The following is a 15,430-nucleotide window of genomic DNA, read 5'->3' as shown; positions in this document are numbered from 1 at the left end:
CCTCAAGACCTCACCCAAGACTGGCTATCCAGAATGTTGCCATTCCCTCAGCCCGCCACCCTCATAGGTCTCCCTGGAAGGCTAACCTGGGTTAGGCCCCTGCTCAGAGCACCCACAACTTTTTGTATTTTTCACATTAAAAAAACGGGTAATATTTTATTGCTGTTGCTTAAAATCTGCAGTCCAACACTGAGTATGAACTGGGGGCAGGCAGGTTTCGTGTATCTTGTTCACCACAGTATTTGCAGCGCCCAGGATGATGGCTAGGACACAGCAAGTGCTTAACGAGTTAGTTGTTCAATGAGTGAAGAGGTAAGGGCTGGCCAGAAGCCCCTCATTTGGGGTGGGCAGACCGCTGGAGCAGGTCACCCATGCACTTTGTCCATATCACAGTATCTGGGGCCAAATCCCCAATGGCACCCCAACAGGAATCGTGGGTGCTTGCCCAATTCCTGGAGAAAGCCGTCAACACCTCCCAGCAGCTCCAACAGCTGGGCTAAGTGGGGTTATCGGTGTGGTCTCAGAGTCCCGTGGATGGACAGGAGCTCCGCAATAGCAGCAGAAGGGACCCTAGGGTCATCCGGGTGCTCCAAACGCTGCTGGGCAACTGGCCGATCCCCCCCTTTTTCTGGTACTCAGGTTAGGCCAGACTGCCATCGGAATTCGCGAGGCCCAGCAAGTCCTCTGCCAGGCTGGTGAGCTCGTTCTCCTCAAGGGCTTCTACCAGGCGCTGCAGCGTGGCGCGGCGGCCTTCGGCCTGCACAAAGCGCCGCAGCAGCTGGAAGGCCTGCTCGTACAGCCCTTCGCGCTCATACTCATAGGCCAGTGAGTCGAGCGCCGGGTCCCGCAGCGCACGACAGCCTCGCTGTAGGGAGCGCCCCACTTTGCGCCATTTGAGACCCACTGAGCGCGCGAACGTCTGTTGGTCCTGCAAGCTCAGCGGCCGGTTCACTGCGGGGTGGGGGGTGGGGGGAGTGGGAAGCAGAGTGAGCTCGGGGAGACCAAGACCTGTACCCCTCCATTCCCGCCCAGCGACTACCCGGCCCAGACCCTGCCCCTCCCCAAACTCCATCTTCCTGAGCACCCCGCCTCGACTCTGCGTGCGCCTCACCTATGGGCTGACCCTGGAACAGAAAAGTCTGGCCAGACGGCGGCGGCGGCGGTGGCTTCTCCTCTGAGAGAGAGGTGGCCAGGGACTGCGAGGGCGCTGGAACGACCTCCATGTCGCCACCCTGGCTCCCCGAGCCACATGTCAGATTCCGGAGTGCGTCCTCCAACTCCGAGAGTTCCTCGTCCCGGAGCCGGTCAGGCTAGGGAGGGGAGTGCGGCGTCGGTGGGCATCTTAGCCGCGGATCCCCGCCCCACCCCAACCCGGCCCCAGCCCAGCCGCACCTTCTGGGCGAAGATGCAACTCAAACAGCGCTCCTCATCCGTCAGCAAGGTGTCCAGCCGCTCCGCGCCGGCACGCAGCTCCAGTTGCAGCGGCACCGAGGGCAGGGCGAGAGCCGCCCCCAAGCACCCCTGCAGCGCGGCGCGCAGCGACCCCTCGCGGTAAGCGCGGAGAAAGCGGCTGCAGGACTGGCGTCCGCAGAAACGTAACTGCACAATCAGCTGCGGCTCGCTGCGGTGGATCTTGAGCATCTGCAGCACGTCCGGGCTCCCGCCACTCTCTGAGGAGGCGGACAGTCAGGCGACAGGCGGTCCCCATGCGGGGCCGTTCTCCAAGCGGCCATAGTGGAGTGAAGCCCACGCAGACTCCCTCCCTGACCCTAGCTCCCAGCTGGGAAGCAAAATTGGGATGCACACAGCAACAATCCAAAATGAAGGCCAGAACCTACCACAGGGAGCACCCTAAGACGGAGTGGGTGCCACCCCAGCCCATCCTTGAAGCCCCAAATGAGGGTAGGCAAAAGGGACGTGGCGAGAGGCTTTGCAGTACAGAGAGGGGCGTGTGCCCAGGGCAGCCAAGCCTTCTGGGTAGGCGGCCCGCGGGGCAGCAGAGGAACAAGAGGTCTCAGGTCTTCGGCCTCTACCAACTGTGGCTCCCGCTGCCCAGGAAGGAGGCGGATCCCCCAACACGTTTCAGCTTCCTGTGGCCTCTGCCCTGAGATAGGAAAGCCCCCCCCCCAAAGGTAGGTACTGGGGAGGGGTCTTGGGCAAGGAGTGCTGCAGTGAGAGAGGAAAAGAGAGAAAGGCGTGATTAGTAGAAAGCAGTGAGCTGGCTGGTCTGGGGGCGGGCATCAAGCGGAGGTGGGGGCGTTAGTGTATACATAGGTAGATCATACACAGACACGGGGACACACGTCTACACCCAAGGGCACACGTGCGTAAACAGAGAAGACAGAGCCTATGAAACCAGACATCCTTCTCCTCTCCTCCCCCCTCGCCGTCAAATCTTTTCTACAACCTGCTGGTTAAGCGCAGGCCCACAGAGTTGAGGAGGTGGGGCCTCAGCCCCTGGTCCCGCCCACAAAAGGCCCAAGCTCCCCCCCCCCAGTACCCGCCCACCCACACACCTGTCAGTGCATTCCGCAGAGCCCTGTACACCGGAACCTTCTGCTGGGCGTGAGCATAGGCATCAGATAGGACCACCTTGTCCAGCGAGGACTCCACAAACAGGTATGCGCTGCCCACCCACTCGTCGAGCCCATTTGGCCCAGTCGCCATCTTGCCTCCTGGAGACGCAGATAGGCATCCAGATAACCCCCAACCCAGCCCTGGAGACAACAGTCCAGTCCTGCGTGGCTCAGCTGTCCCCACCCAGCTGGCACAATTGTGAGGGGAAGTTCATCATCTTACAGGCAGCCCCCTGTGCTTCTGAATCTGCACAGCCCAGCCCAGCCCAGCTTAGCCCAGACTTGCAGTGAGGACTGTCCCTCCACTATCTTCTCTGAGAAAGCCCAGGGTCACAGTGGCAGAAAAGGGGAGGTACTATCCTGCAGTGGTGGCAGAGAAGTTCTGCCCCCTCTTCGGGCCAGGATGTCTCTCTTTCAAAGCTGACAGGAGACATCCTTATCCTGGATGGTGCCCATTCCCCACAGCCAACGGAACCCATATCCTGGTATGCCTTCAGCTTAAATTTGAGCTCCCACGATCCCTTTGGGACAACAGCCCCCATTAGGTTTTCTCACCTGCATTCCTATTATATACCTCCTGGCTTCATTGCAAAGGACAACTGTAGTTTTCACCTGCCCAGGTTCCCTCTCCCACTCCTGACTGACCTTTGGGGTCTTCCCTCTTCTCAATCCATGTGCCTGTTAGGAGCGCTAACTCCACTCCCTAATTCCAGGTGTGCGCAAGTGAAATAGGCGGGCCAAACCTGCATATTCCACTCCCCTTTCTAAAGTGATTAGTTCAGAGTTGGGCATAAGATTTAGGTTGGACCAATCAGAATCAGCCTGCAACTGTGGCTGGACCAATAAGAGAGACCCACTAGACTGAGCTGGAAGAAAGGATAGGACTCCTCAGCCGCTGCCTAGAAAGAGCCTGGCTGAGAATAAAACTGACACAGAAGGATACAGAGCCAAGAGATGAGGAGGTGTATGCCTAACCATACTATGGCCCTGGCTCTAGCTGCACCCTGAACTTTCCAGTTATGTGAGTTAAATCATTCCTTTTTGTTCTAAAGTCCTTGGAGCTGTGCTCTTGTCTTATGCAACTCAAATTGTTCTATTACAGATTTCCTCCCTGTGCTTGTATCTCCTCTATCTATCTTCTGACAAAATCCTAGCCCTAGACCAGGGGTCGGGGAGAGGGCAAAATTCCCAGCCAGGAAACCACTTCATTGACCCTCCTCAGTTTAATTGCCTCCCAGTTACTGCCCCATGAGGCTGCAGATGGAGAACTGCCCTGCCTCTTCCTCCCCACCTCACCTGAGGCAACATCCCATCCTTGTCCTAGAAACATTGGCTCAAGACCCCACCTACTGCCCCACCAGTCACACTTCTTTATCTCTGATCTCCAGCATTTATATACAGTAGGCTAGGAGGGGCTGCTGAGCCCTAGCTGTGAGCACCCTGGATGTCACTGCTCTGGGCAGAACAGATAGGGTGGCCCCAGCTGGCATCCATTCACTTGAGGGACAGGGAGGGGGGGATTGCTGCCAGAGGGAACCAGGACCACAGCCTTGTACCTTTGTGGGGAAGGAGTAGGGATCCTGAGCTAAAGCAGAGGCTGCATTTCAGATCTGCCCCCACACCCTAACCTGAGAGCCAAAGCCGGAACAGTAACTGGGCAGCGGCCCCCCAGTGTCACCCAGACCTGGCAAGAGAAATGGTTTCAGGTGACGGTCCGTCCCACCCTCTGTCTGAGCACAGAGGACATGCCTTTTGAGCGCCCCCCCCCCATAACTTTTTGGTAGAAAACATATTAATGCTTGTGTATTTACCGAAAGCAGTAGTCTGAAAATTAACAGAAAGCTAGCTAGCATTGTTTACCTCTGCAGAGGGCTGAGGAACAGAGTGGGGGGAGGGGAGATTTTTATTTTCACTGTATTTAGCAACATTCTACTTTATGGAAAGTTGACGTATGCCCTTTGTATTACATAAAACTGAAGCAAAAAATAAAACATAAATGGAGTAAGACTCTAGAGGTGATAAGTGGGACCAAGAGCGGTACAAGGCAAGTGAGACAAGTTAGGAGCCCAAAGGCAATGGCCCAGAGGGCAGGAGAGTGTGGGAACCTGTCCTGAAACATTTCCTCTTCCATGTCTTCTTAGCCCCCTGACTTGAGGGTGCTGACCCCATGAATGTGATCGGCCTCAGGGGTGGAAGTGAGGGCAGGACGGGGTCAGAGTCTGCCTATTGGGACTGTCAGGGCGGGCACTGGAATTCTGGAGGAAGAGGGGATGCTCCATCACACTGACTAGTGGACAAATGGGAGAAGTCAAACAGGTCTGCGAGGCTGGAGGTCGAGAGGGTCAGATAACAGGACCGGGACCCTTGGCTCGCGTGGTCCGCTGGGGAACTCCTTCCTACGTGTCCTTCTACAGAAGCCCCTCCTCGGGAAGCCCCGCGCCTCACCCACCGGCAGTCCGCCTCTCTGAGGGTGGGACCCGAATGGGTCCTTCGGGACTCTTGGCTGAGACTGTGAGCGACTAGCGGGTACCGACTCATGAAAATAGGGCCCTACCACCAGGGGCCAGACAGGCGCCGCGCCCCGTTAATACAGCCTAACAGTCCCCGGGCAGCCCCGCCTCCGGCCGGGTGGCCGCCAATGGCCCGCGGCCGTGGCCCCTCTAGGACTGCATCCACCCTGGAGCGCCCCCTACTCAGCTGGCCCGCTCCCGAGCTCTCGAGGGAAGCTCCCCGGACTCCAGTTGTGTCCACCCTCATGCTGGGGTTTCTCATGTTCACCTGGCTGGGGCGGGAACAGGTCTGCTCACAGACACTTTCAGAACCAGCCCCGCCCCGCCCTCCCACCAGCAGGAATCGGACACCCCCTCCAAAGACCTCAGCTGGGACAAGGAACCTGCGAGTGCCAACGTCCATAGGCTCTCTGTCGCCTCTCACGGAAACAGCCCACCAGGCCGCCGCCACCAACTGGCCCGGGCAGCCGCGGGTGACAACCGCGCCTCGCCCACGCTCCTGAGCCAGGATCCGCCTCTGCTCCCGCCGGCACCGGGAAGCCCACCCACCCTCTGCACTAACCTGGCGGCCTTGGCCCAGCCCGGATTCCCACGCCCGCCGGGCTCCACTGGACTAGGACGCTTCCGGGTGTGCGCGAAGCGCAGGGGCGGTGCCCCAGCCCCAGCAGCCCAGTCAGCCCCGGCGTCCCGCCCCCAATGCTCCCAGCCGTTTCTTCCCGCCCACTGTCCTCCGCCGCCAGTCCCCAGCCCCTGGGCAAAGCCCACCTGGTCCGTTGAGCAGGTAAGACATTGGCGCCCGAGGTTAGACGGCACGAAGAACTGCCCACGGTAAAAGACTTCGGGCGCTTTCGGCTCTTACGAGCCCGGGGGGCCCCAGGGTGAGAGCTGCCCCGCTTTCTCAAGTAGGGAGCGGACGGATCAACAAAAAGGTACCCCTGGACACCAGAATTTTCTATGACGTCTGGGTGGGGAGGGTTTGAGCTCGATCTCTGGCCTCTCCAACTCCCTGACACTCAAAACGGGGTGCCGGTGGGTCCAAGTTCAAGCCTGGCCGCGGGTATCTGAAGCCCCAGGATATATGAGGTGCAAATTGCAGCAAGGGATCGTTAGCCTGGAAAATATGGGGAAATAGAAAACTGGCAAGTGGTGTGAAACGTTGTGTAGGAAAACCTTCAAGCACCCTAAAATAAAATGGGCAACTTTGAAGAGGACGCACACTTTCCAATAAAGGCCGCGCTCCGGAATGGGTCTGCAGAATCCCAGCTGAACCGAAACTGCCCAACCTGAGCCTGGACTGATCCAGAGTCAAGACTGAAACTTGAACCCAGGGCTCCTCAGGCCCCAGAACCCGAAGCTTTTCTCCGCTCAGCCGGCCTTTCTTTGGAAGCACTCGGGACGTCTCCCCAGTGAGGTGGAGGAAAGGAAGGAGCCTCCCCTCTCGGAGCAGATTCGGCAGTGCCCCACCCGCGCCCCTGCTTCCTGATTGGCTGGTGGTCCCCGCCAATTAAAAGTCTTCTCCAGTGCCCCCGCCCTATTAACCCAGTCGTCACTCTCTAGTGACTGGCTTGGCTGGGATGCGGGCTCTCAACTCGGGACCTGTGAAGTCAACTGGCACTTGTTGAAATTCAGATTCCTGGGCCCGACTTTTTCCGAAGAGCCTGATTTAGTAGGTGGGGCGGTAGAATCTGTATTGTGAACAAGTGTCCGGGTGATTCTGATACCCCCCGCCGTCTGAGAAACCCTCATTTCAATGGCCCTTGAGGCGAGGCTTGGGTCCAGTCCTAACCTGGAACTCAGAGTAGAAGTTGGGAAGAAAGCAGTTCTAGAAGATGTCTGGAAGACTAGTCTGGGTGGTCCTGGTGGCTCTGAGTGTATAGGAAGGCAGGAAGCTCTCTGAGCTGGGGGGTGGGGGGAGGAAGGGAGGACAGGATTGTCCCAAGTCACGGCAGGTGCAGCCGCCCTCCACCTTCTCCAGGGAAAACTTTAGTGGCCAGGAGAAAGATCCGATAGCATTTTCCAAATCCGGATATTCGGCTTTATCAACCTCGCACACAGGTCGTGGGTTGCCTTCCTTCTAGTATATCATAAAATGCAGATTTGTTCAACAAGTGAGAACGTAGTGTAAAGGAGAATCAGAAATCTTTCAGCAACTAGGACCGATCATGGGTCTGAGACCTGTGCAGTAAGTGGAACAGGGCCTCATGCTTGGTTTAATAATTTGCTTAAATGTTTTGCTGTCACAGTCTTGAAATTATTAATAATATTTTCAGCAAAGAGTCCCACATTTTCATTTTGCACTGGGCTCTGCAAATTTTGTAGCAAGTTCTGGGCCACAAGCCTTTCCACATATAGGCCCCGGTGGTCCCGTCAACATTTTGGCTTTCTGGAGCCCAGAGACGCCCCTCTCTCTCCAGACAAGCGCTTCTGGAAGCGGCAGAGCTCCCACCCCGCGCAGGGCCATGGCCGAGCCCGGAGAGCAACTGCCAGAGGAGGTGCTGGTGCTCATCTTTCGCTACCTGCCCCTGCGGGACCGTGTTGCTGCCGCCAGGGTCTGCAGAGCCTGGGCTGTTGCTGCCGCGTGCAGCGTCGTGTGGCGCGACACGACCATCAGGTGAGCGGGCTCCTCACTCTCCTGACGCCCTCCCACCTTCTCCCTTTCTCCATGGAATCGGGGGTTGGATTTAAAAGCATAATCATTACTGACATTTATTGACCGCCTACTATGTACCAACCGGTGTTCTAAGTACCTTACATATATTAATTTAATCCTCACGAAAACCTTACGTGGTAGATAGGTAGAATTGTCTCACAGATAGGAAATTGAGGCAGAGAGATTTAATTAGTTCCTACAGGTCACTCAGCTAAGTAGTGGCAGAGGCAGAATGGGAACCTGACAGTCTAGAGTCCCCGCCCCGCCTCCTTAGAGACCTCTGAGAAAGCTCAGTTCCTAAAATATCATTGGCTCTCCCTGCCAGGGCTTCAGCTCGAGGCAGACGCATCGTTCGTCTTCCAAAGGAATAGAGTGGGAGTTCCCTCCTAGTATCAGCGGCTATTTGGGGCAACCTGGCACGATCAGGACTGGGAGGTATATGTGTAGGGTGTCAGAAAGTGGCTATGGTAGCTGTACTCCAGGCTAAGGGATGGGCAGAGGCTTCTCGCGGCCAATGCCTTTTCTTCACGGTTCTAACCAGAAGTTGCGACTGTGAGCGAGAAGGCACGCTGCTACCATATCTGACTGCCAGCCTGGACCACGTTCACAACCTACGGCTGGAATTTGAGCCGTCGAGGGAGCCGAGCCGCCGGGCGGCCACTGAGTTGCTGACCGCACTGGCGGGCCGCACCCCGGGGCTTCGAAGCCTGCGCCTGGAGTGCCGCGGAGAAAAGCCGCTCTTCGACGCAGGCCGCGACATCCTGGACGCCGTGCACGCCGTCTGCCGGGCCGCCTGCGCGCTGCGCCACCTCGACCTTCGGCGCTTGCCTTTTACACTGGACGACGCGCTGGTGCTGCAGGCGGCACGCGGCTGCCCCGAGCTCCGCAGCCTTTTCCTGGACAACTGTACGCTGGTGGGCAGCGTGAGGCCCGACTCCGTGCTCCAGCTACTAGAAGCCTGCCCGCGCCTGCGCGCCCTCGGCCTGCACCTAGCCAGCCTGTCGGGCACTGCCCTCCAGGTGCTGGCGGCGCCGGACCGCGCGCCTTTCGCCCTCCTGGCCCTACGGTGCGCGTGCCCCGAGGACGCACGCGCGCCACCCCTGCCCGAGGAAGCCTGGGCCGCGGTGCGCCGCCGCCACCCAGGACTGGCCGTGGAGCTGGAGCTGGAGCCAGCGCTGCCTGCAGAGAGCGTGACGCGCGTCCTGCAGCCTGCCGTGCCGGTGGCTGCGCTACGCCTCAGCCTCTCTGGGGACACGGTAGGCCCGGTGTGCTTTGCAGCGCGCCACTACGCCGCAACCCTGCGCGCGCTCGAGGTGCGCGCCGCTGCCTCAGCTGAGCTGGACGCCGCGCTAGAGTTGCTGGCGGCGCGCTGCGCGGGCCTGCGTGAAGTACACTGCTTCTGCGTGGTACGACCCTCTGTGCTGCACGCCTTCCGCACGCAGTGTCCGCGCCTGCGCAGCTACACGCTCAAACTAACGCGGGAGCCGCATCCCTGGCTGCCCACGCCTCTGGCGTGACGGGGTAGTCGCCTCTTTGGCAGACATGTGGCCTCTAAGATGCTGGATGCATTTGCCCCGGCGTGCGCCAACGGCTAGCCCGCTCCTTCGGGACTCTGTTGCGTCTTGTGCCTCTGGAAGATTAGGGCCTGTGGGATAGGGATAGTGTCGGGGACCATCTCAGGGAGTCCTGAGTCCACCGGGTGGATCTCCGTAATGGGATCATCCTCCCCCCAACTCCACTCCTCTGCGGACGCTACGCTAGCTCCGCGGCCCTGGCGTGGGAGGGGGGAGAGGGGGGAGGGAGGACACTGGCTCAGGTGGCGAGTCAGGTGTGAGTGTGAAATAAAGAAATCCTGCAGCAACACTGCGTCCTCTGGAAGGCGGGGCGGCTCTGAATGGGGAGGTCGGGGAACCCTCAGAGGCCCAAGGACCCGACGGGGCCGGCGTGGGAGAGATCAGTTGACCGATGCGGCTGCGGAGGTCAGGGGCGGGGCACTCCGCATCCTTGGAATGACAACGCCCCAGAGTTCTGCGGAAGAGTGCCAGCTTCTCCCCTCCGCACCCGCTCTCCACACCCCTCGCTCCCATCTGCCCTCTCCATCCAGGCAATGGCCATCGCCTTCTAGGACGTTACCAGCCCACACCGGGCCGCGCACGGGTGATTGCTCCCGAAGAGCAAAGGAGGAAACGGCCTGAGAAGGGTGGAACTCGAACCCGGGTCTCCCTCCCCACCGCACCCCTCCACGCACATTCGATCCCAGCCTTCCCTTTCAGTCCGCTGTTGCTGCGGCCGCGGTCTGAGCCCCGCCCCGCGGGTTCGCACGTGGCACCCACCTGACCCGGCTCCCGGAGGCGGAGTAGGGCGGGGCGGGCGGCAAACGCAGCACTTTCCACGGCTTCCACAAGCCCCGCGGCGCCGGGCCCGAGCGCTTAGCCGGGCCGAGACCGCGCCATGCAGGAAGCGCCAGCCGCGCTGCCCACGGAGCCGGGCCCCAGCTCCGTGCCAGCCTTCCTCGGCAAGCTATGGGCGCTGGTGGGCGACCCGGGGACCGACCACCTGATCCGCTGGAGCCCGGTGAGGGCTGGGGCCCCTCGACTTCCCCAGTGGTCCCCGGGACCCTTCCACGTCAGTGAACATCCACGCCCACCCAACCCCCGCCTGGGACGGGGCTGTGGGTCCCTCGATTCAGCTGTCCAGTGTAGTTTACCTTGGAGGGGGGGTGCGCGAGATGGAGGTGAGGCGACTTCCTCCGGACCGAGGAAAGGGTAGGAGTCTTCTGGAGACCTAGAGCCTGAGGGATCTTCTAGGTTATTTAGTTCCCATCCCACCCCAACAGACAGATAGGAAAACAAGAGACCTGGAGAAGGGAAGGGTTGGGTCTGGTTCTAGCTCAGAGTGGCATTTGGGGTCTGGGACCCGTCCAGGGCTGGGACTCAAGTCTGGTTTCTGCTCTTTCTTTCCGAGAACCGAGTACGGAGTCTGGGTCGGGCTAGGGTAGGGATTCACTGTGGCCGCCCCAGGCTAGGCCTCGGAGCCGGTTCTGACCTGGCCTTGCCCCATGTCTCCATGAGCGGCAGGCCGGGTCCCCAGAGCGCGGGCCTGGCCGTGGGCGGGCACAGCTCACTGTGTCGTCCGGTCTCCGCCCGCACGGTGGGTGGGCGGGCGGCGTTCTTGGCAGAGCGGGACCAGTTTCCTCGTAAGCGACCAGAGCCGCTTCGCCAAGGAAGTGCTGCCCCAATACTTCAAGCACAGCAACATGGCGAGCTTTGTGCGGCAGCTCAACATGTGTGAGTCCCTAGGACCGGGGCGGGAAGTGGGTGCGAGTATCTTGGTGCGCGGGGATGGGGCAATTTACGCCCCCACGCTCCCCCTCCCCAGACGGTTTTCGGAAGGTGGTGAGCATCGAGCAGGGCGGCCTGCTCAGGCCGGAGCGCGACCACGTCGAGTTCCAGCACCCGAGCTTCGTACGCGGCCGAGAACAGCTACTGGAACGTGTGCGGCGCAAGGTGGGGGCGGCCTTCAGGAACTGGCAAACCCGGGTGGAGGTGTCGAGACGGCTGGCCCTTCCTAGATGACTCTGAACTGATGGTGCCTCCCCCCTGCAGGTGCCTGCGCTGCGCACCGACGACGGCCGCTGGCGCCCCGAGGACTTGGGCCGGCTGCTGGGCGAGGTGCAGGCTTTGCGGGGAGTGCAGGAGAGCACCGAGGCGCGGCTGCGGGAACTCAGGCAGTGCGGGGGAGGGGGCGTAGGAGGGTGGGGAGGGAGAGGGGGAGTCTGGGCGAGAGGACACTGGCCGCCAGGCACTCCTTCTGGACAGCTCCTTCTTCGCTCATGTCTTGGTGCCTCCATCCAGACAAATGGGCTGAGTTGTGGAACTCTGTTCTGCGTGGATGGACGCTCATCAGAGTGGTCGTGGGTTTAGACCTGCCGTTCTGTGGGGGGTGGTGACTGGGCGGACTCTCAGATGCCTCAGCACCCTCCCACGCCTTCCCCGCAGGCAGAACGAGATCTTATGGAGGGAGGTGGTGACTCTGCGGCAGAGCCACGGTCAGCAGCACCGGGTCATTGGCAAGGTGTTCCTCTCCCCCTACCCCCCTTCTCTCTACCACTCCTGAACACACCCACCTCCTCCGCCCAAGGCGGCAAATCCACCTGGAAGTTTGTTGGGTGGGCACAAGGTCTAAAATATGAATTAACACTTTGCTTCCTCTTTAGCTGATCCAGTGCCTCTTTGGGCCACTTCAGACAGGGTCCAGCAGCGCAGGAGCTAAGAGAAAGCTGTGAGTGAGAAAGTCAGGGATGTCCACCCTCACTCCCCCGCCACACACACACACTTTCAGGAGCCTCCCTCCCAGAGGCCCCATGCAGGGACTCCTCCTCCAGAAGCCTTCTCCCTCACCAGGAATCCTCATTCTTCTTCCCTGCACTATAGTTTTCCTCAACCCATGGCAATCTCCCCAAGGTCCCTACTCCACAACTTTCCCTCTCTCCCCTCAATTCTACCACCAAATACCCCATTCCCAGATCCCTGTGTTCCAGGACCTTAGCCCCAAATTTCCCCTCCAGCAGCCCCTTCCCCCTCACCCCAAACCATCCCAACAGCAGAGGGTCTGGGGCTCAAACCATGCTCTCTCCCTCCCCTCTCCATCCCCAAAGGGCCCCCATTTCTGGGGGGAGCCCCTTCTGCCTCCAGCATGTGACTGATACCCTGGCAACAGGCCTCAGCTCTGCTGACTTGGCTGCTGGGGCCTGAGGGAGGGAGGTGCAGGCTGAGAGGCATGGGGGATGAACCTGCCCTGCCCCCTGCACAGGTCTCTGATGCTGGATGAGGGGGGCTCGTGCCCAACACCGGCCAAATTCAATGCCTGTCCTCTACCTGGTGCCCTCGTGCAGGACCCCTACTTTATCCAGTCGGTAGGTTTTTGCTCATCCTCCCTTCCCTAGGGCACAAATAGGCTTATGGAGAGCCTAGTCCTTTCCCCCATTCCCCAACAGGAAGAGAAGGTGGAGGCTAGCCTTCCCCCGCCCCAAGACCCAGGCTCCCCAGCACAGACTGAGCCTTCCCCCTCAAATCTTACTCCTTAGACCTGGTCCATGTGGGTACTGGTTGGGTTTTGTCTCACCCTGTTGCTTGAGAGAAAGGACTGGGCTTAGTCTTCTACTTACAGCCCCTCCCAGAGACCACCTTGGGCCTCAGCAGCTCTCACAGGGCCAGGGGCCCTATCATCTCTGACATCCACGAAGACTCTCCATCCCCTGATGGGACCAGGCTTTCTCCTTCCAGCAGCAGCAGCAGGAGGTAAGACAGACTGGGCTGCCCTCTGGGGAGCTTGTGGGGGAGGGCCTGGCAGCCCAGATAACTGTGGGGGTAGGGGGGGAGGTCAGTGCCAGGGTCTGGTTGAAGCTTTTCTCTGGTGCAGGGAGAAGGGCCTGGCACTGCTCAAAGAAGAGCCGGCCAGCCCAGGGGGGGAAGGCGAGGCCGGGCTGGCCCTGGCCCCAAACGAGTGTGACTTCTGCGTGACAGCCCCCCCGCCACTGCCGGTGGCTGTGGTGCAGGCCATCCTGGAAGGGAAAGGGAACTTCAGCCCCGAGGGGCCCAGGAATGCCCAACAGCCTGAACCAAGGGGTCCCAGGGAGCTACCTGACAGGTAAGCAGAGTCCATTCTTGACTGTGAGCCCTGTGGGTCACTTTTGCAGATAGACCACTGCTAACTAACTTCCCAGCCTTGCCTGCCCATTGTGGCTGAGAGGAAGATCAGGCAGTATGATCTGACCAGATTTCTCAGTTGTCTAAAGAGTACCAGCATCAGAGTGCCCTGGAAAGTAGAAACTCCCATCAGGTCAATCAGTCTATCTAGGGTAGAGCCCCGGAATCTGTATTGTAACGGAGTTCATTTCGGTGACTGGAAACATTGTAAAGTACACAGTAATTTAAGAACCAGTGGTGTTGACAATTCCAAAGCAAAGGGACATATCCCAAGATCCCAGTTCCATAATCCAAACCTCAGGTCGAAGCTAGGAAGCAGAGGCGTTCTTTAAGCACCCTCTGTGTGGGGTATCCTCTCCTACCATTTCGTAGATGTCTGATTTTGATCCTGATGTATCCAGGTTCCTTAGGAACCTGACGGGGGGGGGGGGGGGGGAGACACTGCAGGCCAACAGCTGTTCTCTGTGTGCAGGGGAACTCTGGGCCTGGAGAGGGGGCGGCGGAGCCCAGAGCATCTGCTACCTCCCATGCTGCTTCGGGCCCCCCCTGAAAGTGTGGAGCCTGCAGGGCCCCTGGATGTGAGTACACCTTCAGCGGGGCAGAGGCATGGGGCGAGGGGTGGGGCCCTCGGTGGGGTCTGTTTAGCCGAGGGGAGGGCGCCACTGACTGAGTGCTTCCCCCAGGTGCTGGGCCCCAGCCACCAAGGGCGAGAATGGACCCTGATGGACTTGGACATGGAGTTGTCCTTGGTAAGATGAAGGTGCAGGAGGGCAGAGGGTTAGAGTTACTGAACCAAGCCCTCAGCCAGAGCCCCAGCTCCCCTCCTCCACTCCCCCCACCCAGCTGCTTCCTGAGGTTCTCCTCTGCAGATGCAGCCCTTGGGTCCAGAGAGGAGTGAGACTGAGCTGGCGGTCAAGGGGTTAAATTCTCCAGGGCCAGGTAAGAGTTGTAATGACTCAGGACCTTGGTCTGAGCTGCCAGGATTGGGTGGGCTGGGCAGTTTGTGTTTTGGAGGGAAATCCCCAGAGTTCAGGCGGCCCTTGCGAGAGCTGTCAAGGCTACCCATCCTCTCGCCATTGGGTGAGTGTGGGCAGGTTGAGAATGGATGTTTCATCCTGACTGACCAGAGGGCAGGACAGGTGAGGCTCTCCTTCCTGTCTCTCCCTGCTGAGCACGGCCCAATCCTCCTAGGGAAGGACTCCACACTTGGGGCACCACTCCTGCTGGATGTCCAAGCGGCTTTGGGAGGCCCAGCTCTTGGCCTTCCTGGAGCTTTAACCATTTACAGCACCCCTGAGAGCCGAGCCTCCTACCTAGGCCCAGGGGCCAATCCCTCCCCCTGAGACCCGCTTTACTCTGAAGCCAGCCTAGCTGAGGGGCTGGCCTGCAGCAGCACGCCCTTCTGGGCTTCCTGGTGCCCCTGGAAGAGGCTGAACGAAGACCCTGCTACTCTGCAGTCCTCCATTACTGAGCCCTGCACATAAACTGCATTTTTTTTTCTGTGTTTCTGGTCTCTTTTCTCTACCGACCAGGGAGCACAGAAGTCATGGGTTGGCCGGGGGGGAGGGGGGTCGACTTTGCATTCATAGAAATTTCCAGAGGCTAAGGCTTTAATAGCGGAACCCCTGGAGAGTGGAGGTGCTTGGGGAACCAGCCCCTAGTTCTGCTTAGGCTCCCGTCCTCTGGCCGGATCCAGGGCTAGCACGTGGCCGCTGCAGCGTCCGGAACTCAGGGGCTTTTGGGGTCACATCCAGCTCCACAATGCATCTGCTCTGTGATCCTGGGTAAGCCGGTCCCCTTCTCTGAGCCTTATCTGGGATAAGCAGAGAGGGCTCAAAGAGAAGATGGATGCAAAGCTCCTGGGAATTGCCAGGCCCCAGCAGGCCCAACTGCCCCCTCCCTGGACTCATTCGGTGCACCCGGGGTGGGGAGGGAAAGCGGACTATGCGTAGAAGCGCAGGGGTGCGCGGCCCCTGAGGCCTGCCT

At 59.7% G+C, this 15,430-nt stretch overlaps 3 protein-coding genes across 12 annotated transcripts; 2 read left to right on the top strand and 1 right to left on the bottom strand.

Moving 5' to 3' along the window:
* Positions 1 to 119: 119 nt before the first annotated feature.
* On the bottom strand, positions 120 to 5,985 carry TRADD (TNFRSF1A associated via death domain). 2 transcript variants are annotated; one of them, XM_064580834.1, is made up of 5 exons: positions 5,852 to 5,985; positions 2,517 to 2,675; positions 1,393 to 1,670; positions 1,112 to 1,310; positions 120 to 951 (listed from the first exon to the last, which is right to left on the bottom strand). In XM_064580834.1, the coding sequence occupies exons 1-5, from the start codon at positions 5,874 to 5,876 to the stop codon at positions 641 to 643; spliced, it is 972 nt and encodes a 323-aa protein (XP_064436904.1). In that variant the 5' UTR covers positions 5,877 to 5,985; the 3' UTR covers positions 120 to 640. The 2 variants fall into 2 exon arrangements, with proteins under 2 accessions (XP_064436904.1, XP_045746919.1); XM_045890963.3 differs by lacking the exon at positions 5,852 to 5,985 and adding an exon at positions 5,649 to 5,753.
* Positions 5,768 to 9,253, top strand: FBXL8 (F-box and leucine rich repeat protein 8). 2 transcript variants are annotated; one of them, XM_045890959.3, is made up of 3 exons: positions 5,768 to 5,867; positions 7,501 to 7,697; positions 8,278 to 9,253. In XM_045890959.3, exons 2-3 carry the CDS (start codon positions 7,546 to 7,548, stop codon positions 9,251 to 9,253), a joined length of 1,128 nt encoding a protein of 375 aa, XP_045746915.1. In that variant the 5' UTR covers positions 5,768 to 5,867; positions 7,501 to 7,545. The 2 variants fall into 2 exon arrangements, with proteins under 2 accessions (XP_045746915.1, XP_054367276.1); XM_054511301.2 differs by lacking the exon at positions 5,768 to 5,867 and adding an exon at positions 6,506 to 6,756.
* Positions 9,254 to 10,172: 919 nt separating this feature from the next.
* Positions 10,173 to 15,381, top strand: HSF4 (heat shock transcription factor 4). 8 transcript variants are annotated; one of them, XM_045890952.3, is made up of 13 exons: positions 10,177 to 10,310; positions 10,915 to 11,023; positions 11,115 to 11,242; positions 11,342 to 11,466; positions 11,735 to 11,810; positions 11,953 to 12,017; positions 12,549 to 12,651; positions 12,906 to 13,036; positions 13,158 to 13,385; positions 13,917 to 14,022; positions 14,128 to 14,193; positions 14,314 to 14,383; positions 15,141 to 15,381. In XM_045890952.3, exons 1-13 carry the CDS (start codon positions 10,188 to 10,190, stop codon positions 15,230 to 15,232), a joined length of 1,422 nt encoding a protein of 473 aa, XP_045746908.1. In that variant the 5' UTR covers positions 10,177 to 10,187; the 3' UTR covers positions 15,233 to 15,381. The 8 variants fall into 8 exon arrangements, with proteins under 8 accessions (XP_045746912.1, XP_045746908.1, XP_045746906.1 ...); XM_045890950.3 differs by having other exon boundaries at positions 15,116 to 15,381; XM_045890954.3 differs by having other exon boundaries at positions 14,288 to 14,383.
* The last annotated feature ends 49 nt before the right edge of the window (positions 15,382 to 15,430 follow it).

This window comes from Mirounga angustirostris, unplaced genomic scaffold, assembly GCF_029215605.1.
Source record: "Mirounga angustirostris isolate CCGP_5_RB_7025 unplaced genomic scaffold, mMirAng1.0.hap1 SCAF_16, whole genome shotgun sequence".
Lineage (NCBI taxonomy): Eukaryota > Metazoa > Chordata > Mammalia > Carnivora > Phocidae > Mirounga > Mirounga angustirostris.
This window is presented reverse-complemented; position numbering and strand designations above follow the sequence as displayed.

Bases quoted from the DNA above. Each gene is read 5' to 3' on its own strand.
- TRADD (XM_064580834.1), bottom strand. From the start codon at position 5,876: ATGTCTTACCTGCTCAACGGACCAG. The intron at 2,676-5,851 runs GTGGGCTTTGCC...CTGCGTCTCCAG, and splicing joins TTACCTGCTCAACGGACCAG to GAGGCAAGATGGCGACTGGG. The intron at 952-1,111 runs GTGAGGCGCACG...CCCACCCCGCAG, and splicing joins GTTCCAGGGTCAGCCCATAG to TGAACCGGCCGCTGAGCTTG.
- FBXL8 (XM_045890959.3), top strand. From the start codon at position 7,546: ATGGCCGAGCCCGGAGAGCAACTGCCAGAGGAGGTGCTGGTGCTCATC. The intron at 7,698-8,277 runs GTGAGCGGGCTC...GGTTCTAACCAG, and splicing joins TGGCGCGACACGACCATCAG to AAGTTGCGACTGTGAGCGAG.
- HSF4 (XM_045890949.3), top strand. From the start codon at position 10,188: ATGCAGGAAGCGCCAGCCGCGCTGCCCACGGAGCCGGGCCCCAGCTCC. The intron at 11,467-11,734 runs GTGCGGGGGAGG...CCTTCCCCGCAG, and splicing joins CGGCTGCGGGAACTCAGGCA to GCAGAACGAGATCTTATGGA. The intron at 14,194-14,313 runs GTAAGATGAAGG...TCTCCTCTGCAG, and splicing joins TGGACATGGAGTTGTCCTTG to ATGCAGCCCTTGGGTCCAGA.